The sequence below is a fragment of the Drosophila takahashii genome, chromosome X (assembly GCF_030179915.1).
Source record: "Drosophila takahashii strain IR98-3 E-12201 chromosome X, DtakHiC1v2, whole genome shotgun sequence".
Lineage (NCBI taxonomy): Eukaryota > Metazoa > Arthropoda > Insecta > Diptera > Drosophilidae > Drosophila > Drosophila takahashii.
The window spans coordinates 1890659-1915042 of NC_091683.1; the positions used below are offsets into that span (position 1 = coordinate 1890659).

The window sequence follows — 24384 nt, forward strand, 5'->3', positions numbered from 1 at the left end:
ACATATGTGATACTGAGATAATAAGTGAACCAAAAACCAGAAATCAAACTCGATGATTTGGCGCCTTGCATTTAAGACGAACACAAAGCACAATGAAATTGTTACAGAACACACATATAACACTAAACACTAAACATTAAACCCGTAACCTAAGCTGTAACCTTGTATTAGCAACTTGATGAACAATAACAGTCCCTATTGGTAATGCATATAGGCCCGAACTCCCGCATATATCAGCAATAACCGCCACTCTATATACACCCGATAAATGTATATATATCATACACATATATCCGAATATATACACCAGATGTTGATTGAATGTAACCGCGACCCAGGAGCGTATATTTCCAAAATATACCACCCAATTGTGTGTCCCCGTTTTTTGTACGTGTTTAGCCTAATTAAACCTAGTTGTACGGCAAACGTAATAACAATAATAACACAATAACTGCGATGTGAAATAAAAAGTTTGGAAAAATCATGAAACGTTTTTGAATGTGCCGCCAAAACGAGTGCAATCGATAGGTTACCAGGGCTGCGAAAAAGTCGATATATGCCGAAATCTCTGCAATTATGTTGTTTGGTGAATAAAAGGTAAGTTAATTAAGGGCTAATTAATGGGTTCTATAAGTAATGTGCTGTTTTTTCAATAAATTTATTTATATTGCTTGCCACCAGGGCTGCATGCCCACTTTTTGTGGTCGATAACCGATAACATAACCTCAAAGCCAGAGCGCCACCAAAATAAAGTTACATTTTTTGGGAATTGCAAGTCGTCCAGGACTTGACCAGCCCACCAGATACAGCCACACCACCCGCCATGAACAGCCTTGTACGCCGCAGTGCCCACCAGCTGAGCCGGTGGCGCACATTGTGCACAAAACCCGGCGCCCCGGAGGCAGCGGCGTCTCCAGGTGAGTCCCCGCTGGTTTCTCGTCGGGATTGGGGCTAATATCTATGTTCTCTGCCCGCCCCCAGGTAAACCCAGCTATGAGGAGTTCATAGGCCATCAGCAGTGGCAGGCTCGCTGCAGCATTGTCGTCCAGGTGAGCTCCGAGAAGTCGTACCCGGAGTTGTATAACTACTGCAGCCGCTTCGGCGAGATTCGCGGTGCCCAGCACTACTGCGTCCGCCAGGACGAGGCCCTGCACTATGTGCTCCTGGAGTACGCCACCCCGGATGAGGCGGCGGCGGCCATTGGAGCGGGCGTGACCAATGGCGAGCTCACGAGCGGCGTTCCCGTGCGTTCGCCCTTCCTTTGGTTTCGTGCCGCCGGCGGAGGAAGAAAGAGTGCCAAGCTAGCTCCCAATCAAGTGCCACAACTCCTCTCCATCGATGGCAATCGGCAGGTGGAGCAGGGCCACCTACTGGAGCTACTCCGCTCGGCCCAGGGAATCGAAGAGCAAGTGCAGCTGCTGCATGAACATACGCGCCTGAATGAACTGGGCATTCGGATGAGGTTTCTGGCCGCCCTGCAAGTGGAGCAGGCCATCGCCGGGATGTTTCCCGCCGCCCAGGCGCAGCCCTTTGGCTCCTCCGTCAACGGCTTCGGACGAATGGGCTGCGATCTGGATCTAATCCTCCGCTTCGACAACGATATGGGCGGGAGAAACCCAGCGGAGGCAACGGCGGAGCCATCGCGCCTGGTTTACCACACCAAGGAGAACCTGAGCAACGGCCGATCGCAGACGCAGCGGCACATGGAATGCTTCGGCGATATGCTGCACCTCTTCCTGCCCGGCGTCTGCCATGTGCGACGCATCCTGCAGGCCAGGGTGCCCATCATCAAGTACCACCACGAGCATCTGGACCTCGAAGTGGACCTGTCCATGAGCAACCTGTGAGTGTCTACTTAATTATACCCGTTAATCGTATGTAACAGGGAGAAGGAAGCGTTTCCGAGCCTAAAAAGTATATATATTCTTCCGTTTGAACGCTGAGATCTCGGAAACTACAAAAGCTAGAAGGTTGAGATTTTCCACACATATTCTTGGGCTTCCTACGCAGCGCAAGTTTATTTCACCCGAGCGTCACGCCCCCTCTAATGCCCACAAACGAATTTTTGAAAGATTTCAAAGAAGTACAAATGCAATTTTGTTGCGTTCATTTATACCTTTTGAATTGTAGAAGACATTTTTCAAATCGGACCATTCGTTAAAAAGTTATGCCCGATGAAAGTTTTAAATCTCCATCTCCCTCGCACTCCCGACTTGTTTTAACATCCTTTATAGTTTCGTAGGGATCGCAATCTTTATTGTACTTATTGTTCGAACTGGGTATTGAATTCTTAGATCTATCGCAGGGTCACTTGTCGCTAATAACTAGGGCTAACTTAACTTCAACGGCGGTAGTTGCTGGCCTGCTCTTCCTCCTTCTTGACAGCCTGCACCAGGACAAAGCTCATGACGCCACAGATGACGTTCAGCATGCCGAGGGTCATGGCCAGTGCGACAATCCAGCCGGTTTTGCCTTCGAAAAACCAGGTCAGCTCATCCACGCAGCCGTTGAAGAAGGCATTGCCGCTGACGGTGTCGCGACAAGAGCTGGGCAACGGCTGCCGGAGATCGAGATAATCCCAGGGCCCGGAGGCACCGCAGCAGCCGATATTCTCCTGGATCATGGTCAGCACATAGCTGGAGTAGGTGTACTCCGAGGTGGCCACAAAGCGGCGCAGCGAGACATTCAACAGCGGCTGCAAACTAGAGTTGATGGTGCTGAATTGCATTAAGACCGCCGAACCGGCGACAATCGCAATGAATCCAAAGATCTGGGTGCCCACGAAAACGAACAGAGCCATTGTGTTCTCCATCAAAGCACTCAGGCAGCCTAGGAAGGCGACGGCCATCATCACAATGCTGATGCCGATTAGCACGTAGACGCCGATGTAGAAGGACTGCGCCTCCAGAATGCGCAGCCAGTCATTGAAGCCGGGCTCTGCGCGCAGCCAGACGGTCAGGGCGAACAGGGCCGTCGCTATCATCCAGGCCACGATGTTGAAGCAGAAGAGCGTGTACTTCACGCAGCCGATCTGCTTCTCCAGCTGCTCGTCGGCGGTGCCATAGCCAATGCCCATGTTTCGGGAAGCTGTGGGTGGGCACAAAAGGGATCATTAAGATTGATACGAAGTATGGGTTCTAGAAAAAGGATCGCTACTTAGTGATTTAACAGAAAAAAGTGGATTTATCTTGCATTGGGCACACGCCGATTCTTCTTTGTATTTGAAAAACCCAAAACAGTTTCGAACCAAATCAATAGTATATAAATAGAACAATTTCTTGGTAATATCTACCAATTTATCTAGAACCCACAAGAACCCACTATTATACTCTATGGATGCGAATCATCAACGAGTAATCCTCCCTTGAGTCACATACCAAAAGCTCGCCCTGTTCGTTCGTTTATTAATCACGATGTTGCTTGGCATTTTATGGTTGATTCTCACCGTCCTTATCTGAACCGTGTTTAGCAAATAGAGCGTTATCAGCCACGCACTAGATGATTAATACGAACAATTGCAACACCCAAAACGATCCAAGAAATCGAAGAAAAAGAGCCAATAACTAGGCTAGTTTTCAAAACACTTTTTGTAAAATCTTTTTTACAAGTATTTCTGAATTCTGAATCGGAACCCATATATTATATGTTAGCACGTAATATGGGAAAAATCCATTATATATCTTTTGGGTGTGTTACTCATCCAAACTGTTCTTAGAAACACTTTTTGGAAAATATTTTATAGATGTATTTCTGAATTGCTAGAGTCAGAACCCACATATTTAGCACATAATATGGGAAATATCCTTTAACCACTGGGAACTACATATATCTTTTGGTTGTGTTACTCATTTTTCAGCACTTATTCGATATCACTTTAAAAAAATATAGTTTTCTTTTATTCTCAAACCCGTAAACACTTAGGATCACTTAAGATTCACCTTGTTGTGGTCGAAAAAAATAGGTTGCTCAGTGGCGAGACAAGAAACGGAAACAGAGAGATCCGTTGGGTTCGTTCGTTGAAATCGTTTTGACCAAAAACCGAGATACTGGTGACAACATCCAGGCCAGTAGTTGGCGGTGCCGTACAGTCGTTACAGAGCAGGGAGAGCGGCCTTAGATAAGAAAGCTCTGCCAGTTCCTCGATAAGATTAGATAGCGACAGGTGGCGATTGCCAAATGCCGTGTAAATACTCCCCGGTGAATCAGTTCTCTCCCGCATTGCTAGCTTCCCTGGCGTGCCAATGGCCATGATTCACCCAGTCACCCACCCACCCAACCAACCATCCATTCACCTGCCCCTGCACTCATTTCCGGCCAGTGGTGGGGGTCAGTTATCCGCTTCTCTGCGGATTCCACTCAATGAACGGGGACCACGCCCCATGCAGAGGGTATTATGATTTCAGTCAGAAGTTTGCAACGATCTAGCCATGTCCGTCTGTCCGTTCGTCTGTCCGTATGTCCGTCCGTCCATTTCTATGCAAACTAGTCTCTCAATTTTTAAGCTATCGGGATGAAACTTTCCATAAAGTCTTCTTCTTTTTATTGCAGGTAATATATAAGTCCGAACCAGTCGGATCGGACAACTATATCTTATAGCACCCATAGGAAAAAATCGGAAAAAAAACGTAAAAAAAATTATAGCTTCTGTGTTCTATTAAATATTACCTTCTACTCTTGGGAATATTATTTTTTAAATATTTATAAATATCGAATTAAATTACGAAAAAAATGGGAACGATCGGAAAATTAATGAGAAAGAATGGGAAATTTAAAATTTTTGCGATTTGTAAAATAATAGGAAGATCTGCAAGGATATATAGCTTCCTTTCTTGATTTGAATTAGATGGTTGTTTCTCAAGTTCTAAAAGCTAACTCCCCATTCCAGCACTGGCTTCTATATGTCCGAGCTGCTCTACATGTTCGGCGAAATGGATGCTCGCGTGCGTCCGCTGACCTTCAGCATTCGCCGCTGGGCGCAGTCGTGCGGGTTAACGAATCCCTCGCCCGGTCGCTGGATCAGCAACTTCTCGCTGACCTGCCTGGTGATGTTCTTCCTGCAGCAGCTTCGCCAGCCCATCCTGCCCACCATTGGAGCGCTGGCGAAGGCGGCCCAGCCGAAGGATTCGCGGCTCACCGAGGACGGGATCAACTGCACATTTGCCCGGGATGTGGAACGCGTGGGCTTTCGGAGTCGCAATCAGAGCTCGCTGAGTGAACTGCTGCTGCAGTTCTTTGAGTTCTACTCGCAGTTTGACTTCCACAATCGAGCGATCTCTCTAAATGAGGGTAGGCCGCTTTCCAAACCGGATCACTCGGCCATGTACATTGTGAATCCGCTGGAGCAGCTGCTCAATGTCAGCAAGAATGTGAGCCTGGAGGAATGCGAGCGGCTGCGCATCGAAGTGCGGAATGCGGCTTGGATTCTGGAGTCGGAGGTGGAGAATGTCGATCGGCAGGAGCTCTCCTGGGGTCTCCTCAATCTGTTTAAGCACCCCGAGAAGGCCGTAATCCGGCCGAATATGTTCTTCAAGCCGCGCATGGTCGAGGTCAGCGATCTCTTCGAGGAGAAGCAGACGAAGGAGGCTTCTAACTCCAGCAGTGCCATCACCTACAAGAGCTCCTCGGTGCGACAGCAGGTGCAGAGCATCAAGGCGGCCACACGCTCGGAACTAAAGCAGCTACAGAACAGTCCCAAGAACCGAAGGAGCAGCAGATGATGATGAGATGCTACTATCTCGACTGCCTATGTACATACTTAGGTTTAAGTAACCTATCCTATGGGTCAAGCTTAAGGTTAGGGCAAAACTAAATGTTGTTCATACTGTTAAGTCTAGTTTCCACACAATGTTGAGTATTTAAAATGACGAACGAGAACAAAATTATTAGAAGCTAACCCTAAGATATATTTCCCTAGTTAAAATACTGTTTTTTATATAATAATTAAACCAAAAAATAATATTTGTTGAAGATTTTATTGCATTCTTTCATCAATGTTACTCGGGATTCAACCACATCCTCATTCTTATCGCTATGTGTTTCTGTAATCTGTAATCTGTACCTGTGTCCTGATCTCAGGCGATAGATAACAACAGAGTTTTAGAAGTTATAGAAGACCAGATGGCGAGTTGTTCCATCTCTGCATAGATCATCCTATGCAGAGTGGTGTGTACATGGTATATAACGCTACAATACGCCGTATGTGTTCTGTTCTTTGTTCCGATTTTGCGTTTATTTTGATATACATTACTCGAGTGTGTGTGTTTCGTTTCGTTTTCGTACGATTTTACATGCGTGCGATCCTCGCTTTTGATCAATCTGTTTTTCTGTTTTAGTTTTTACAAAATTTGATTCTATTCTTTATATAGCTTTGTAATGAGTGTGCTTGCTGCGATGCTGCTGCTTCATGTTCTTGTTGTCTATTCTCTAGATTGATTCTTGTAAAGATTGTTTAATGTACATAACTAATTGCTCGCTTACGATTTTAATGTATATAATTTTATGCATGTAAATCACGTATTGCATACAAAATTGCCTTCTGTAAAATTAATCAAATTTTGGGTCCGTTGTGTGCTGCTTCTGATCTTTTGCAGATGTTGCTTTCGCTGCTGCTGCTACATAATAAAAATAATTTACAAATGAAGAGAGAGAGTCAAGGAGGGAGGGCTTGGGGGGTGAAAGACTGATGCTACGATGCTTCCTAGTTAAATAGGTACAAAAAAGAGGGCGCCGAAACAAGCTGCGGATCTCCTGGATCTCCTCGTCCGCAGGGCAGACATATCGACATCTCGACTTCTTCGGCGGCTACTTAGACAACAATTTCAACGGCAGCCGCCGGGTCCACTCATCTGAACCAGAGCTTCAGTCGCAGCGCGTCCACTCCATTGAGATAGTAGCGAAACAGCCGCTTATCACGCACGAAGCCCAGGTTCTCGTAGAGCCGCAAGGCCGGCTGGTTCCGCATCTCCGTTTCCAGCACCACCTCGTCGGCATTGTCGGCCAGCATTGCCTGTAAATTAAGCATACAAGAGTGTTATAAGGGTTTAGCTTGGATTTTAAGCCTAAAAGTATACCTTGCAAGTTTAGGTTTTAGTTTAACTATTCAATATATGAACTTAAGGTAAAGGTTGAGTATCAGAAATATGTTTCTGCCTTTAAGAAGCGAGGGATTAATAAGTTTTGAAGGAATTTTTACGAGTAACAGACATTTCTGTGTTATTTAAGACCAAAGAATCGGCGTGTGCCCAATATAAGATAGCCATGTGACCTTAAACATGCTTTGTGGCTTTACAAACTAATTTAGAAATATTTTTCTGCCTTTAAGAAGAGAGGGATTAATAAGTCTTGAACGGATATTTGTAAGTAACAGACATTTCTGTGTTATTTAAGACCAAAGAATCGGCGTGTGCCCAATGTAAGATACTTTGTGACCTTACAAACTGGAAATCCTAAACACAAACCCCCTTTTTTAGCCTCCTTCCTACCTCTATGGCCTTGGTGACCAGTGTGGTGCCGATCTTGAGCTTGCGATACTCCTTGCGCACGGCCAGCATGGCAATGTAGCCGCGCCGCACATTCATGTGCATGTCCAGCTTGCACACGATGGCGCCCACATACTGATTGTCGTGCGAGGCGAGGAAGCAGAGTTTTGGCCAGTTGTAGATGAAGTAGCGGTACGTGTATATCGAGTAGGGCTCGGACAGCTCCGCCTGGATCAGTCGCATGATGTCCTGTATTTGGGAGATTTAAAATAGAATTAGTATATATGGAAAGGCAGGGAGAAGCTGCTAATCCTCACATGCATTTGGTGCTCAGCCTCGTACTCCTTGTACACGATCTCCTCGGCTGAAATGGCAGGTTCTGGTGGCAGCTGGGGCTCCGCTGTGATGATGATGGGCGTGGTTGTGGCTTCCGCCGCCTCCTCCTTGTCCACTTTGCCACTCCCCGTCGTTTGTGTTAGTGTGTTGGCAGTGGTTTTGCTCTCCTCCGGATGATGATGAAGATCCTCGGATTCTCCTTGCTTGCGGTTGTTGTTGCTGCTGTCCACGCTTTTGTGGCTGCTGTGGTTGTTGTTGCTGCCGCCGCCAGTGGAGCGTATGTGATTGTTGTTGCTGCTGCTGCTGTGGCCATTGAGCACCTCCAGCGGAGGCGACGCAGGAGGAGCCTGCTCCTTGGCGCCATGGCCATTGCACAGATGCAGCTGCTTGATCAGGCGCCTCAGCTCCTCCTCATCCTCCGCAGGCTCTCGATCGGTATCCCCCTTCTCCTGGACATGACCATTGGTAGGCGCCTCCAAATGGTTGGGATTCTGAGAATGATTCTTCTTGCTCTTGTACTTTTTCTTTCCGGCGGCCGCCGCTGCCTGGGCATCCGCCATCCTAAAAAGCGAAGGGGTTGCTTTTCTCGGGGGCACCTGCTTCTCCGCCTGGTCTCCCGGGGGTTATGTGGAGCAAAGGAATCTGGGAATCCTCGCCTGCAACTTATTTTTGGGTTATATTTTCACAGTTGCTGGTTTTTCATTCACACACACACGATGCACGTACACGGCCACACGCACACACTCGCACGCACTCGCACTTTTCCTCTCTCTCTTCTCTCCACCGATTTGCGGAGTTGGGGTGCCACTGAGATATATCCGATCCAATATGGAGCTCGATCTATGTGAAAACTTATGTAAAATTATGTCTTGTGTCCCCCGAAAGTGGCGATTTTCCTTTGGCTATGAATAAATCCGCACCCACACACATATGCGCGAACAGCTGGCTAGAGCTGTGACCCAAATCGATGTTTAGTCGATACTATCGGTTGCGTTACGCCAATTGGAGATATCGATATTTGGCCATGCAAATCATATCGATTGCACACTATCGTTTTTATCCAATGAAGTTAATTAGCAAATAATTAATTAATTTACCTCTGCGGGAAGGTGTTTGACTATTTTTTTTATTAAAAATAACGAAATATATGTATTCCATTTGGCCGAAACGAATATCAATTTTATTCGATACCACATATTTAAAAGTTAAACTTGTATATTTATGAATTAAATATAAATACAACGTTATTAGTGGAAAATATAAGCGGCTAATATTAATCTTACTTATTTGCGTACTTTAAATAATTCGCATCACTTAAACGGAGGAATACCATACATATTCATAATTAAAACGGTAAATTCGATAGACGATAACAAAGCCAAAAATGAATACCGCCAATAAGAACAGAGAAGCCGGTGCAACCGCGAATTTATTAAATTTTCGCTTATTTCCGTTGATAAAATTGCTAAAAATTAGTTTAAAGAGTTATTTACAAGTGAATGAAGATCGGCGCAATGAGTTGCAAGCAAAATTTTGCGAATAAATGGTTAAATCTGAGTCTTTTAGGCAAATTGCCAAAAACAACTTGCGATCCACCCACACATATGCAGCTGCGCGTCGGTATGTGTATGTGTGCGTATGTTGGAAAAGCTGGAATATTCCTTAAAAGTTAAAATTACAAAGGATCATCTAATAAATCCTCAATTCCATCCCAGAAGCGAAAGGATTTAAAAACACCTAATATATTGAACAATTAACACTAAGGTAAGTGCTATTGTATTTTTATATATCTGTGCTTTTAGAAAATATTTCAAACTGTACTCAAAACATTTAGATTTTAGTCTCCATTTCGATTGATTTGTATTCTAACTTTTATTTTTTTACATACGCTTTAATTAATCTATAGTGCACCTTAAGAATATTTTCTTGTTTTCAGATTAAAACTTTTCGGTCTGTATAATCGGTTTTTTAATTAAAAAAAATATATTTACTACTCTTATACAACCTTTTCTTGATTTATAGCTCTGCATTGCAACCTTCACCTACTTTCGGTTGTCTTTTTGGGTCATTTGCATGTGCCGCCACAAAAAATACAGCTAAATCAAACCTAATCTAGTCAAATTGAATGCCAATCTCCAAACACTTTAGTCTGGAACTAAATTTTAATTTATCTGAGTTCCGCAGAGATGTGTTGTAAACTTTTTCTTATTGGTTACGGTTTGCTTCCTGTTTCTCGACGGAGGTTCCATATTTTCCACTACTTCTTTTGAGTTGGATAGTCTTGCGTAAGGATTTTTTGTCGAAAATTAATTTTCACATGGAAAAGAGTAGATTTTTTATCTGAAAATGTGATGGAAACTTGTTCCTACACTTATACAAATTTCCTGAAAAATGTAGAAATCTCTTTTGAACTTAATTTTTATGAGTGTAAAATTAAATGATTTCTAACTATACAAAAATAATACTGTTTTTGCTTAAATTTATTTCTGAACTATTTATGATTATGCTCACAAAGTTTCATGCTTTTTTTTTGTATTATGTTACTTTTAGACTAGAAACCCGTATGAACGGATAAACGCCAAGCAGGAAGAACCCCGCCTCTTTTCGTCCGTCCCCCTGTAATTTGCAGCTAATTTCGCGGCTACTTGACAACAGCGATTGATTGAGCTTTATGGCTTGTCGGTTTGATGGGGGATACAGCCCCTCCCAGAGCTGGAAATCAAAAGACTTAAGCAACGAACTTGGCATTGCTTGTTGTAATCCAACGAGAAGATATACCAAATTTTTGGTTGATATCCCCATTCGGAATCGGAACTGAGTCCTATGACGAAATCATCTCAACATTGCATGCTCTATATATGCATATTTTGCATTCGGAATTGGATTGGTTTCGATTTGATTTGGATTTGGATTCGGATTGACTGAAATTGAATAATCTTAGCCACGCGATTGGATAATTTCTTGGAATTTTGCATACGAATTGGCGGCAAAAGCGGCAACAGTGTAAGCAGTAGCAGCAGCAGCAGTTTTGCGTCCGTTTTGCTGTTTCACTTTTGGCCGGTGTTGTTGGAAAATCCGAAATTAGCAAAGCAAACAACACACGGAGAAAGTGAATGGCCGAATAAAGTAAAAGCAGCGGCGGAGAAAGGGTGGCGGAGAAAGAGGAGAGAGCGAGCGGGTGACGACAAGTGCCGCAGCCAACGCCTTATCACCTCGTTTGTGGGGATCTCAACTCGAATAATCAAACACAGATAAAAATGGATTTTTATCTTTATTTTCATTGATAACTATCAGTATCAAATGAGTAATATTTCATTTTGATCTTTTGTCATATCAATTTGTCATAGCAATTGTGATATTAACTATCAAAAATATGATAATATCGTATCCATCATGAAATCTAGAAAAGCAACGATGTTATATCTTTCTAGTTTTTACATTGTATGAAAAAACAAGCGAAGAGTCTGAGGGAACTCGGTCTTTAAAAGGGCTATCATCAAAACCTTTGGTATACTAATGTTTTTGATCGTTAAGGACTCACATATTCCACAAATGATTAAGAAAAAAGAGGTATAGTCCCCAAAACCCTAGGGTATTTGGCCTGCGACCCAAGTTCATTTTGCACATCCAAGGCGCATAAAAGCAATTCACATTTTGCGCGATGCTCCTAAGTTCCATAGCTCCATTCTCCCCCGAGCATTTTGGCCGTGTCATGTCAAGAGTTATGGGCTTTGTCATTTTTATGTTTCAGTTTTCGTTTATATTTCGTTGATTCAGTTGGGTTTTTTTTTTGGTTATTTTTCGCCCTGTTGTTGCTTGTAGTTTTCCGTGTTGCAATTCGAGTGTGTGTGCAAAAGGCAAAGTCAAAGCGCAAGCGCACCAAATGTAAAGCACTTGGGCAAACCTTACCCCCAGTTCCACCTACCTTCCCTTCGAAAAAAAGAGCTTAAGCGAGGCACACGGCTCAGCAAACCAAGACCGCAGAGGAATTTGTCGCGTCAGCGTTAAATTGTGTCAAATGTTGTCACACACAAACAAAAAGGCAGCCTCATCCTCCCTTTTTTTTGTGGCGAGGAGGTAAACATGTGTAAATGGCAAATGTTACAAATAACCAAAAATCGTTTTAGTTATTTCAAGCAAAACGTGCGCAAGCGCAAAATATACCTAAAGTTTTTGGGTCGAGAAACTGGGTTTACCGAAGAAAAACAATTACAACGAGATGGGTTTGTGTTTTAAGTAAATGCCCGTGCTCTAAATTTTTTGTATACCAAATGTTTTGGTGATAACCCTGTTGGTAGCCGAGTTCTTTGGGACTTCCAACAAGTGTTTAACGTTTACCCGGGATTTTTTGTTACTGTTCTAAAAACAATGCTCTAAATCATTTGTATACCAAATGTTTTGGTGATAATCCTATTAGTAGCCAAGTTCTTTTTAGTTAAAAGTGCTTGATTACCCAAAATATTTTGGTAGAATCCTAAACAAAACAAAAGAAACTAAAAATCTATAAACCTAATTGATTTTTACTCGGAATTCCTTTAGGAACCATTGCTCTTGAACCATATGAACGTGCACTAATGGGAACCACTGAAAGTGAAGTACATTGAGGCCCATCGACGATCGGCGATCGACAGACTTCAGACGTTCATGCGTTTCATTATGCAACCCAAGCAGAGCAGAGACCACATTGTAAGAAAATACAAAAAATACGAAATACAAGCGGAGCAGAAAGCAAGAGAAAACCAATCGAATTTGTCAATTGGTGAAAGAGCCGAGAGATGATGAAGAAGAAGTGAAATGCCCGCCTATCTGTATCTGCCCATTCGAAACCAGTCTGTCTGCATCCGTCTGCGTCTGCCGTCCATGGCAGAATGCTGCTCGGCTCACCTGTTCACCTTCCTCGATCCACCGGACCTACTAGACCCACTATACCCCCTAGATTGCCCACCGAAACCCCACCTTATCGCGGTTCGTAGTGTACTTGGTCAAGGCGAACCACCAGCGATCGATCGACCGAACGAGCGGAGCGGCGATCTGCTTTGGTGACAGGTCGCGCCTCGGGCTTGGAATCCCTCCCAAAGATATGTGTCTTCTAAGCCAAATGGATTTTTAATTGGCACTTTGGCACGAGAATATCACTATTCGAATGACCGAAAGATGTAGTTAACTATCATTATGTCATGCTGAATAAATCAATCAAGATAACCCTAATAAATATTTAAGTGGATAATTAATTGCTTAAATTCTAAATACATTTTTTATAAATTGTTATCAAAATTGTTTAACTTATTTAGTTTATTTAATATATGTATATTACGACCCTTAAATGTTTATTATAATATTATTGTATTATATGGTATATTAAATAATAATGTATTAATCAAGAAAGACAGCCCTAATAAAATTTTATGTGGGTAATTAATTGCTTAAATTCTAAATGTTTTTTTTATAAATTGAACATCAGTATTTGGAACATCTAATTTGTTAAGTATTTTACTATTTCCTTAAATTGTTTCTTACATATTTATTTTATTAAATAAATCCTTGAACATTGGATTTAATTTTATTAAATACCATATTATCATATTAGGAATAAATCAATTAAATATAAGTTCTATTTTGGATCACTTTACTCAAGTGAATTAACAATGAACCAAACCAATTTATGTAATGGCTTTAAGTGTAATTAAAGACTCACAAGTTGTCGCACTGAAATTGGGCTAAGAAAATGCAAGTATGTAATGCCAAACCATGCATTTCAAATGGGATCTAATGCAGGCAGCAACGATGCTAATTTCTGAGTATCGAGTATTTTATTTCTTATGGCTGCGACTTCTAAGAAACGCGGTAGCAAGAGCAGCAGCAAAGGCAGCAAAAGGCAGCCAAAGCAGCAGCAGCAGCGGAGTTGGCCAAGACGACTTTCAACCGGGCTCAGTACGCTGCGAACGCTCATTGAAAATGGTCTGCAGGCCGCGCATGCGCTTCAGTCCGAAAACGAAACAAAATCAAAACCAAAAACCAAACCGATTCCGATATAAAAGCCAAGCGACAGTCGCGTGTTCGCGTTTTGCTTCGTTTTAATTTCGGTTTTTCTTTCTTTTAATATTTTTTTTAACTGTGTAAAAAATAAAGTGTTGTGTGTGCTGTGCTCTGTGTGCATTGGAAGTTTGACGCCTCTGAGAGTTGTGAAAAAGCCTCTCGATTTTAAATCGATTTTAAAATTTGGAAGGCGAACGTGAGCGGCCGAAAATTGAAAATGTAATTGAAAATTGTTAGCCATGGCTACTATAAACTGGTGACAGGTTATTGTTGCTGTTGTTGTTGATGGTGAAAAAGCGGATAGTAAACCAACGACTTAGGCAACGAACTCATGAATCGTGATTCGAGTTGGCCGCACCACTGCAACGACCTTGACACAAGGGCATTGCAAAGTGGAATTACATAGATTGCATGTGCAATGCAATCATTGGGTTAATAGGATCTGTATGGGGTGGATTAAAGATGTGGTTTTTAACTTGGGACATAGGAATTATAGAAGCAAATGAGAATTTGTATACTTACACAGAAGAAAAAATTATAAAAGATCATTTCGATATGTCCAGTTCAATTTGATATTTGAAATCAAGTTATTCATATCATTTTGATGTGAATTAAGATTGAATTTATCTTATTTTTACATTATATGCTCAAAAATTATATATTTTTTTTAAATAACTGATATGATAAAATGTCTAATTGATATGTTTGAATCATAAATTTTACATTAATAATATCTGCTTTTTAGTGCTTTTCCCCCAATATCTCATATCAAATTTCTTTTGGTGTATAGATTTTTAAACAACTTTAATTTACGATTCTTGTTTATAAAATGTACTTCAATTAATTAGTTTACTTTACAAACAAATGACAACCCAAGAAGTGGGGCTAATGAAGTAACATTCCATTGTAATCACCACAACAACTGGCAGTGAAATAATGCCAGCAATGAAAACAACATAATAGTTGTTCCACTCGACACTTTTCATAACTATTATATATATGGCAGCCGAAGCAAAATAAACCGAGGAAAGAAAAGAAACAAGAAACAATTTAAAAATGAAGCCAAGCCATGTTAAGTGCTTTAATATTTATTATTACTGTCGCCGTTGTGTTTTTTCGGCAATCCGAATCCGAATTTGCTGGAGAAAGTGTCCATAAAAAGGGAAACAACTTGACAAACAAAAAGTAAAAATGAAGAGGGACGGCGAACGAAATAATAAAGACAATAATTAAGCATCTGCCAAGTCAAGAAATCAATCGACTGGGTAAAAGTGCCAATAAACAAGTCAAACACATTCAATATCCATATCCAAATGGGTCGAAAACCGAAACTCGAATGCGAAGCCACAAACCAAAATCAAAACTGAAACTAAAACTAAAGCTAAAACCAAACCCAAAGTCCAAGCTAAGCTAAAATCCCAAGAGCCAAAGAGCCAGTTGGCCAAGTTAGTCGCCTCGCCAGCGACTTGGTTCAGTTTCGGGGCTTTGGCTATGTAGTTACTGGCTCTTTCTGGCTTTTCCTGGCTTTTCCGCCCAAAACAACATTCACTTGTCAAATAGAATCCACCGGTCCACCGGTTGGTCCACTGGTGCGACTGGCCAAAACGAGCAAAACCGCCAGGCAAAAGTTGGGAGCCCATGGAGGAGCACATGGTAGTTGTAGTCAGCCGAGTAAAAGTGCTGCAAATGGAAGATGATGGATCTCTGACGAATTTGTATTTGTCGCCTGTCCACCGATGAGTCGTTCGAAGCCGATTCGGAGTGAGAGCAGCACTTTCTCAACGACTATTTGTATTGAGAGCCAAGATTCAATAACCGGAAATGGCCTGAAGATGCGCCAGACACTCAAATAGCTAACCTTCAGTGGGTTATTGAATAAAAAGTTTAATAAAAAGTAAAGAAAGTGCCAAAAAATCAACTGAGAAGACATTAAATGATATCATATGGGTATGATATATTTTTTTTCAGTTAGGTCTACCTAAGTTATTATTAGACATTGGATCATATGAAATACAGTGTTCTTAAAACTTGAATTCAAACGAACTTAGTTAGGATCTATCAGAGATCTATTTTAATGTGACACGCAGAAAAAAAATGGATATGAAATAGAGTCAATTCTATCTTATTTCATATTAATGTCAAATTTATGATGCAAAACATGTCAACATGATATTTTATCATATCATTTTTTTTTTTTATAAATAATGTAAAATAAGATAAACATAATCGTTATTCATTTCAAAATGATATAAATAAATGATAACTTGAGCTGTAAAAAATATAATAAGCACAACATCAATTTGATATTTTGTCAATTTTGTTTCTGTCCAGTGATAAGTATTTATCAGGAATATAAATACTCTTCTAGGTTCTTTGACCTACAAATTAGTAGCTTTGACACACTTTCGAGCTATATATATCTCTTTCAGATTACGGTTTCAAGTAATGCTCAAAGTACACATTGCCCTTCTCCCATCGCCCAGTTACCTTTAGTTATTGCACTCACTTCTTGAAGCCAGGTAGATTAATGACTAGTTAATCAAGCTGACCTCTGTTGGCTTTGTTGGCCAGCTTCCAGCTTCCATCTTCCAGCAAGGCTAAGTGCTCTTTGCTCTTGATTAAGCCAAACTAATGAAGCCAAGACAATTGTCTTTTTGTTTTTCACAAAGTCCACCACTGTTTCCTCTTTTTTTCATGCTTCTGCTGCGCTTGTTACTCTAAATTGCTGTGTGATTGCTGACCAAAGGGAAAAAAGGCTGTAAAAGTTCACGGTTAAAGTCATTCGATCCAAGGGCCTGGAAGCGAAATGTGGCTAATAGTGCAATTCACTAATATAAACGGTCCGATTTTTTCCAATGTTTTCAGGGACTTTGATCTGAAAAATAGTATTTTGCGGAATATAATTTATAATGAAAAATTATGTGATTCTAAAGCTGGTTGGGGTCCTTTATACATTATTTCCGAATTTATAAACATTTTTTTTAGATTTTTATGTCAAGCCGTTTTAAATATTGAAGCTACCTACCGTTTTTATAAAGCCTTTTTATATTGTTATAGATTTATTAGAAGTCAAATGGTAATCATTTAACCTCGGATTTTCTGCAAATGTTCTATTCTAAACAATTGATACCTAGCAATCTTTATTTAAAGAACACTTTGTTCTCAAAAATTTAAAATTAAATTAAAGTTATAAATAATTGTTTTATTCAAATGTTGAGAATACTGTTTTGCATTCAATTGACACTTTTGACACACTCTACAGACACTCTCACCGCAAAAGTTAATTGCCTTGCCAAAAGTCGAGTTACATTAGCCGTTGGACTGACCATTATTCAACACTTCCTACTATAATACAGCTGCCATTCCACCCCGGATCTTTAGCCTTTAGCTCGGACTTTTGACGGGCTTCCGCCTGAGGAGACGAGGTGTCTGTCTGTCGGTTTAATAACGATCATATCATATCATATCATGGCTCAATGAAATGTTAGGAAAATGGAGAATGGAAAACGGAAAATGCTGAAAACTAAACTATGATAGATGTCCCAGGGACTAGGTTATCGAGCAGTTAACAACATTAATTGGCGCCTGGAATTACTTAATACACGTTTAATTGTTACCACACACAAAAAAAGAGCTCAGAGTTGCTCTGGGCTTAATGCGCTTCACTGACGTCGTCGTCATCGCCATTATCATTATTATCATAATCATCATCATGATCGTCGAGTTGGCTTGTCTATTGTGGTTGTTTCTACTGGATTGGAAATGCACTCACCCAAGATTGGCTCACATTTCGTGTGCCTGCCGCCGCAATGGCAACAAATTATTTGCGTTTTGATTATATGGCCCATAATACACACGCAAAAAGTCACGCACACGGAGCAAAGTCGATTATGAAATTTAAATGCATTTTTCCCCTTTTCGAGGTTTAATCGCTCTCGGTCTATGCAAAATGAAATTGCGTATGCTACATGGCGGTAGTGAGTGAAGATTGAACAAACAAATTGTCAACATAACCGGCGTAACTCGAGTTCTACGCTGGATGGATAACTAAATTTTGGTACACAATGAGCTGGGATGTTAGGAATAGGATATACTTTGGAATTCAAGGGCTAAGTTGAGTATTCATCGTTATAACTGACCTTACTTGGGCTATAAATACTACATAACCGGGGTAACTCGAGTTCTAAGCTAGCTGTATAACTAGATTTTGGTGTACAATGAGATGGGATGTTGGGAATAGGATATACTTTGGAATTAAAGGGCTAGGTTATTAATTTATCTTTAAAACTCAGATTACTTCGGTTATAAATACTACATAACCGGTGTAACTCGAGTTCTACGCTAGCTGGATAGCTAAATTTTGGTATACAATGAGCTGGGATGTTAGGAATAGGATATACTTTAAAATCCAGGGGCTAAGTTGAATATTCATCGTTATGTGAATGTTTTATAAGAAAACCTCTATGATGGTATGCTAATACTTCGTGTCATCACTCTTAGCTTGGAGTGAATGATATACACATTTAGTGTGTGGATGTCAATGGACCTCAATCCCAACCGACGGCATTCCAGAGGTACTTCGAGATGACCGGCTGCCACTTCAATTCCATTTCCAATCCCATTTCCTAACCCATTCCATTCAATCCCGACTGCAACTTGTGGCTCGTTTAGAATGCCCGGCACGTAGGCTCGCAGTTGAGTTCAGTTTAGCTGAGTTTAGCTTAGTTTAGTTCAGTTTAGTTGGCTTCCAGCGGCATAGCTTGGCCATAACTAGCTCCGCACACGTTTTCGACCAGATTATCTAACAGTTCATTTCGCTAACGGCTTCGCTGCTGCTGGACAACCTCGTCAACGTCTCTTCGTCTTCGTCATCGCTTTCTACGGCTGGCTCTCATTTAATTTATGATTTAACTACGGCAATTAAGTGAAAATTAAACGCTCCGATAGGTTCAATAGATGCACTACAGCCCCTCCTCCTTGTCCCAAAAAAACGAGAGAAAAAAAAATATCGCTTTTTATTATAATTTGGACAAGATCTTCGCCGCAGGCTATCCATTTTAATGTCCATCCATTTCCATTTCCCTCTTGCATCATCTCTTGCCTTTCATCCTGATTTCTCAGGATCTCCAGCTCCCTCCTCCGATTGCGTAATCCTCGAAAATCTTTGTAAATTATGGTGATTCAACACTGTTCAACAAGTGTTTTCTGATTTTAAGTTACGTCTTGTTTGCTCTTAGTTTCGTTGGTTTTGCTTTAATACATTTGTTCAACTTGTCCACATATTTGTCGCCGTCTTTGGGTACTATTTTTTATGTCTATGTCGTATGATTTTTTTTCTGCTTTCGGCTTTTGGCAGTAAAATTTGTCATGCATTTCATTGTCGGTTATTAATTCACCTAACCCATTCTCCAACTTTTCCTGGGCAGAAACTTTTGTCTCTGTGATTGTTAAAAAAAGCCGCACACATGGCCAACCGATTATTACCATCTTTGATCGACGTTGATGAAGCTACCGAACTGGATGTAGATGTGGATGTGGAAGTGGAAGTGGTCGATGGTGGTCTGCGGTTGAATGAGTGGTTAATATGCTTGAATGGTCGATGGGTCATTCAATAGAAACACGAAAGCGAAAGGTGTCATATAAGTCTGGGCAAGTTACTTTTAGAGTGCTGTACTTCTTATGGATTGGGGTAAAGATTTTTCAAATTATGCAATACTGAATCCCAGCATCGGGAACCTTTTTTATTAAGGTTACATATACCATAGATATTTGGGGATAGGAAGTGATATATTAGAAGTTCTAATTTAGAACTTAACAGGGAGAATTCTAACGTAAGACATTTTTGCTTGAAAAATATCAACAGTTTGCTATTTTCCTTTAAAAAATAGATATTGTCAAAATATCGAAAATATCAATAATTTTTTAGCTCTATTGCATATGCTTGAATCAAGTTGAATTGGCGGTATCAAAAAGTGGTTGAATAACTCAATGTAACTGTAACCATTAAACTATGATATTGAGAACACTTAACTCAAAATAAGAATATTTGTGCTTCCAAGGTTTTTGAGAACGAATGTTCTCGATTCAAGAACAATTTGCCTCATTTTTTTTAAAGTTGGAATATCACATTTTTCTTCTAAGACCGGAGACATATTTTATATATTTTTCTAGTCCTCGATCAGGATGTTCCGTTGGGATGGGTGCCTGGCGCTGATCGTCCTCCTGCAGCTGGGAGGCGTGACGCTCGCCCTGCCAAACATCCAGGGCGTGAACGTGCAGCAGCAGCTGGACAAGAGCTTCTTTCAGCCGCCGGAAATCGAGCAGACGATCGACGAGGTGCAGAAGATACTGGCCAATGATCCAGCCCTGCCAAGACTGACGCGGTGAGTGGGGGTGAATATTAAGATCCCAGATCTAGTTTCTAATATTCTTTTAATTTCTAGGGGCGAAATCGAGGAGCTGTACGAGAAGGTGACCCGCGAGGAGTACGAAAAGAGCCTGGAGGCGGGCGACATGAGCCGGGCGGACAGCATGCGCGCCCTGATGCTCGTCCTGCCCTTCAACACGGACAACAACACGGAGGAGAATCTCCAGGAGCTGTACACCCGGAAGCCAGTCACCCGGGTCATCGATGCGTATACCCCGCCGGATCCAGTGAAGTTCCTCACACCAGATCCCTCTGCTCTGCCAAGGAGTACGGTGCCTGGTGGAAATCCTGCCGTGGCAGCGACCACCTACAAGCCAGCCTACAGCATACAGCAGAATCATCCTCTCCAGCAGCAGCAGTTTAGACCCATGCCGCAGGCCACCACCTACCATCCGCCGGCTCCACCACCGGTGGTCTATCAGGATTTCAAGCCAGTCACTGCTGTTGCTCCACCTCCTCCAGCCGCCGCTAGGTTTAGCTCCCACTACAGTGCCAAGAATGCGCAGTTCCTGAGGAAACCCAAACCGAAGTCAACCTCCTCCAGTACAGTGAAGCCCGTGGCGGACATACTCGAGAGTTTGGGCATCGTTTCGGGTGGGAAAAGCGATTCTTCCGGTGCCGCACACAAGCGATATGCCTTGGATGACTATTATCTCCCAGCGGAGAGTGCCCCGCAGCCTTCGGTGGTGGCGGTGGCGGATCTGAGGGGCCTCCAGGGAGCACGCATCCGACCAGAGGCCTACTCGAACTTCAAGCCCTTGAATATTGGCGAGGAGCTGAGGGTTAAACCCGAGGTGGAGGGCTATCTCACAAGATTTGGGATTGTTAAAAAAGCACCCAAGGCGCTGAAGAAGGAGGTGGTCAAGCCAACGGAGGAGCCCACTGGTGCCCATACGGAGCTGTCCACGGCAACGGCCAGGTTACCCAGTGCCAATTCCAATCCCACGGGCAACGCCGAGTTGGCCAAGCTGCTGGAGAATCTCCAGGAACTGGAGCGACTTCAGTTGCAGACAAAAAGAAAAAGTACTCCTACGAAAAGCAGCACTACCAGAAGTACTACTACCAGTACTACTACTCCCAGCACTACTACTTCTAGTACCTCCACCAGTAGTACTACTACTACAACTACTCCTTCTCCTTTACCCCTCATCACCCATGGCGAACCACTGCTCATCGAGGCCAAGAAGCCGCGCCGACGCATCGATCCCAATATAGACTTGAACTTTGCCAGTGCGGGCAACCACCAGACGACGGCCAGCAGCTCCGATGAGCTGTCCAAGCTGCTGCAGAACCTCCAGGAGCTGGAGAAGCTGAAGATCAATCCGGAGAATGTGATCAAGGCGGCCAGTCCGAGTGTGCAGGAGTTAAGCAGGGGTTTTACTACTACTACTAGTAGTACTACCACCACCACTACTCCTTCTCCCGCCCAAAATGAAGCAAGGGAGCTGCAGCGAATCCTCAAGCAGCTGCAGCAGTTGGAGCAGCAGCAAACCATCAGCAGGAAGACCAGCACAACGAGCACCACGGTGAAGCCGACGAGGAGTCAGGGCTTGGGCCTGGGTGCCGCCGATCTTCTCCAGCTGCAGCGACTCCTGAGCGACGATCGCGAGCTGGAGAAGCTGTACGAGCAGGCCAGGAATGGGAAAAAGAAGCAGCAGCCGAAGGTGACCACCAGTAGCACCTCCACTTCAACCACCTCTACAACCACCACGCCACGACCCACTCCCTCGGTGAATCATGAGCAATTCGCCGCCTTGATTACCCGCGTCCAGCAGTTGGAGCAACTGCAGCAGCCCAGCAGCACCACGCCGCCTAATTTCCTTACCAGAAATGTGGCGGGATCGGGGATCTTTGAATCTCTGCCCAGCAACGATTTTGCCCATCTGCAAGAGCTCTCACCAACCTCTTCCTCCCGAGGAGGAGGAGACCTGCTCCAGGTGGAGATCTCCACGGCGGCATCGACTTCCAAGCAAAGACAACGACCTCTGAGTCACTTTGAGCGTAGCAATGGCCTCGCCCGGCAGGACGAAGTGCATCCGCAGGACTATGTGCAGCTGCAGAAGCTGCTGAGCAAAGTGCAGGAACTGGAGAGGGTGCAACTGGTGACCCAATCGCAGTCGCAGCTTCCATCTCAGCTGGTAACCGCCGCCTCGGTGCGCACGCCCAATGTGAAGACGCTCAATGGAGCGCACATTGTCTACGCTGAGCCGGCGAAGGAGCAGCAGGTGGATCCCGAACCTGAGCTCAAGCTGGATCTACCCGTTTACCAGAAGCCTCAACAGACAGCCTCTCAATCCTCCAGCGAGGAGCTGCGTGAACTGGCCATGAGCCAGCCCGCCCATCCCAGCGCATCCTCGCCAGACTTTCGGGAGTTCCAGCAGTTCTTTGGCAGCCTGGAGGATACGGGCGAAAGGCAGAGCTACCAGCATATGCAGCCCATTTATAAGCAGGCTGTGACTCCTCCTGCTCCGCCTCGTTTTGTGCCCGCCAGGAGAATGCCTAGTACTACTCCACCTAGAAAAGCAGATCTCGAGGAGCTGCAGAAGCTGCTGTACAACACCCAGCAGCTGCAGAAACTGGGCGTGGCCCTGCCCCACGAGCTCTCGCAGCAGTTGGAGAGCCAGCTGCAGGCCACCTCCACCACATCCTCCTCCACAACTAGCACTACAACTAGCACAACTCCTGCTCCCGTTCAAATCCATGATACCTCCTCGCCGGCTGTCTTCTCGCTGACCACCAGTCGTCCCAGGGAGGCGAAACCCAAGCCCCAGACGACGGAGAGCAGCCTGCAGCTGCCCGTTTTCAGTGCCACCAAGATTATAGAGGCGGCCATCAAAAGGGCGGCCAATAGGATTGGTGTGAGCACTGAACTGGCGCCCAAGCAGCAGGGAAATCTGCTCAAGGGTTTGGGCGTGGGTTTCAGGCGACGCAGCGATGAGGGGGATGATGAGATGGAGAATCTCCATGAGGATGAGGAAAGAGAGGGCGAACTGGATGGCGATCTAATGGCAGAGTTCAGTGAGCTCAACTATCAGCTGGCCAAACCGGAGACGACGCTTAAGGAAAAGAGGGAGGATCAAGGAGGATCAGGAGGCAAGAGTCAGCTGAGCGAACTGCAGCGCTTGATTAGCAATCTCCAGGAGCTGCAGCAGCTCAATGTGAGCCTGGATCAGGTGGCTACAGTTCCTCCTCCTCCTGTTTCACCAGATGCCGCCTATCTGCAGTCCCTGCAAAATGGTCAGGATGAGACCTTAAAATCAAGACGACAGAGCGAGGGAAATGGAACTGCTAGTACAGAGGAGAATAAGGAGGATACAACCACCCAATCCCCCACCAAAATCAGCTTGAATTTGGGCTTGGATGATGGTGACACCAAAGGAGCAGGCGAGGAAGTGGAGGATAGTAGTAGTACTAGTAGTTCTAGTACCACCACAACGACAGAAGAATCCCGTAATGGTTCGCTAGACGACCTGGCCGACTCTTTTGGACCCGATCCCGTCAGCGAGGAGCCACCGCCGCCGAAGAAGAAAAACGGCTTCTACTTCCTGGCCGACTGGAACTCGTTCCTCGAAGTGGGCGACGGCGATGATCAGGTGGTGGTGCGTCTGAGCCCTAAGATCGGGGATCCGCGACTCTTTCTGCCCGTCAAGATTCCCTCGTAGGAGTGGCTGTACTCCCTAAGCTGTACATATGTTATCCCTCCTTCTAATTCCTCATTCCAATACCTCGATTGTAACCCCTTCCGTAATGTGTGTGTATTTATTGTAGTCACTATCCCACTCTCCATTCGGATCCCGAATTCTGAATCTGAATCCCCCGTAGTCGTAAGCTGGGCCTAGGCTGTAAGAGTCAATCACCAATCACTGTCACCGAGTCGTGGTTAATGCTATGTATATGTGTAACTAGAGCTCTCGAAATAAAGATATATCTACTTAGTTAAAAGATACAAAGTGGCATTATTTTTAGGTAACTGGAGGTTAAAATAACAATATCTTATATCGAATTTTGTGACGGAAAAATATTGTATTTTTTTAAATATAAATATATAAAGAGATAAAAAGTTAGCAATGAACGTTTTGGCCGCCAGGTGACGCTTTGCTTTCTGAG

At 43.4% G+C, this 24384-nt stretch overlaps 4 protein-coding genes across 4 annotated transcripts; 2 read left to right on the top strand and 2 right to left on the bottom strand.

Annotated features, from left to right (window-relative positions):
• The first annotated feature begins 704 nt into the window (after nucleotides 1–704).
• Nucleotides 705–5967, top strand: MTPAP (mitochondrial poly(A) polymerase). Its single transcript, XM_017143165.3, has 3 exons — nucleotides 705–917; nucleotides 982–1843; nucleotides 4886–5967. Exons 1-3 carry the CDS (start codon nucleotides 824–826, stop codon nucleotides 5715–5717), a joined length of 1788 nt encoding a protein of 595 aa, XP_016998654.2. The 5' UTR covers nucleotides 705–823; the 3' UTR covers nucleotides 5718–5967.
• Tsp2A (tetraspanin 2A) lies at nucleotides 2235–4092 on the bottom strand. The gene is made up of 2 exons (XM_017143167.3): nucleotides 3939–4092; nucleotides 2235–3087 (listed from the first exon to the last, which is right to left on the bottom strand). Exon 2 carries the CDS (start codon nucleotides 3074–3076, stop codon nucleotides 2342–2344), a length of 735 nt encoding a protein of 244 aa, XP_016998656.1. The 5' UTR covers nucleotides 3077–3087; nucleotides 3939–4092; the 3' UTR covers nucleotides 2235–2341.
• Nucleotides 5954–8774, bottom strand: Naa30A (N(alpha)-acetyltransferase 30 A). The gene is made up of 3 exons (XM_017143166.3): nucleotides 7796–8774; nucleotides 7482–7727; nucleotides 5954–7006 (listed from the first exon to the last, which is right to left on the bottom strand). Exons 1-3 carry the CDS (start codon nucleotides 8372–8374, stop codon nucleotides 6842–6844), a joined length of 990 nt encoding a protein of 329 aa, XP_016998655.2. The 5' UTR covers nucleotides 8375–8774; the 3' UTR covers nucleotides 5954–6841.
• A 4982-nt stretch (nucleotides 8775–13756) lies between these two features.
• On the top strand, nucleotides 13757–24219 carry LOC108058399 (AF4/FMR2 family member lilli). The gene is made up of 3 exons (XM_017143092.3): nucleotides 13757–14069; nucleotides 20022–20233; nucleotides 20294–24219. The coding sequence occupies exons 2-3, from the start codon at nucleotides 20034–20036 to the stop codon at nucleotides 23937–23939; spliced, it is 3846 nt and encodes a 1281-aa protein (XP_016998581.2). The 5' UTR covers nucleotides 13757–14069; nucleotides 20022–20033; the 3' UTR covers nucleotides 23940–24219.
• The last annotated feature ends 165 nt before the right edge of the window (nucleotides 24220–24384 follow it).

Excerpts from the sequence above, each read along its gene's own strand:
- Naa30A (XM_017143166.3), bottom strand. The coding sequence starts at position 8,374 with ATGGCGGATGCCCAGGCAGCGGCGGCCGCCGGAAAGAAAAAGTACAAG. Across the intron at positions 7,728-7,795 it reads AGGCTGAGCACCAAATGCAT|GACATCATGCGACTGATCCA; the intron begins GTGAGGATTAGC and ends TCCCAAATACAG. Across the intron at positions 7,007-7,481 it reads TGGTCACCAAGGCCATAGAG|GCAATGCTGGCCGACAATGC; the intron begins GTAGGAAGGAGG and ends CTTAATTTACAG.
- Tsp2A (XM_017143167.3), bottom strand. The coding sequence starts at position 3,076 with ATGGGCATTGGCTATGGCACCGCCGACGAGCAGCTGGAGAAGCAGATC.
- LOC108058399 (XM_017143092.3), top strand. The coding sequence starts at position 20,034 with ATGTTCCGTTGGGATGGGTGCCTGGCGCTGATCGTCCTCCTGCAGCTG. Across the intron at positions 20,234-20,293 it reads GCCCTGCCAAGACTGACGCG|GGGCGAAATCGAGGAGCTGT; the intron begins GTGAGTGGGGGT and ends TTTAATTTCTAG.
- MTPAP (XM_017143165.3), top strand. The coding sequence starts at position 824 with ATGAACAGCCTTGTACGCCGCAGTGCCCACCAGCTGAGCCGGTGGCGC. Across the intron at positions 918-981 it reads GGAGGCAGCGGCGTCTCCAG|GTAAACCCAGCTATGAGGAG; the intron begins GTGAGTCCCCGC and ends GCCCGCCCCCAG. Across the intron at positions 1,844-4,885 it reads GACCTGTCCATGAGCAACCT|CACTGGCTTCTATATGTCCG; the intron begins GTGAGTGTCTAC and ends TCCCCATTCCAG.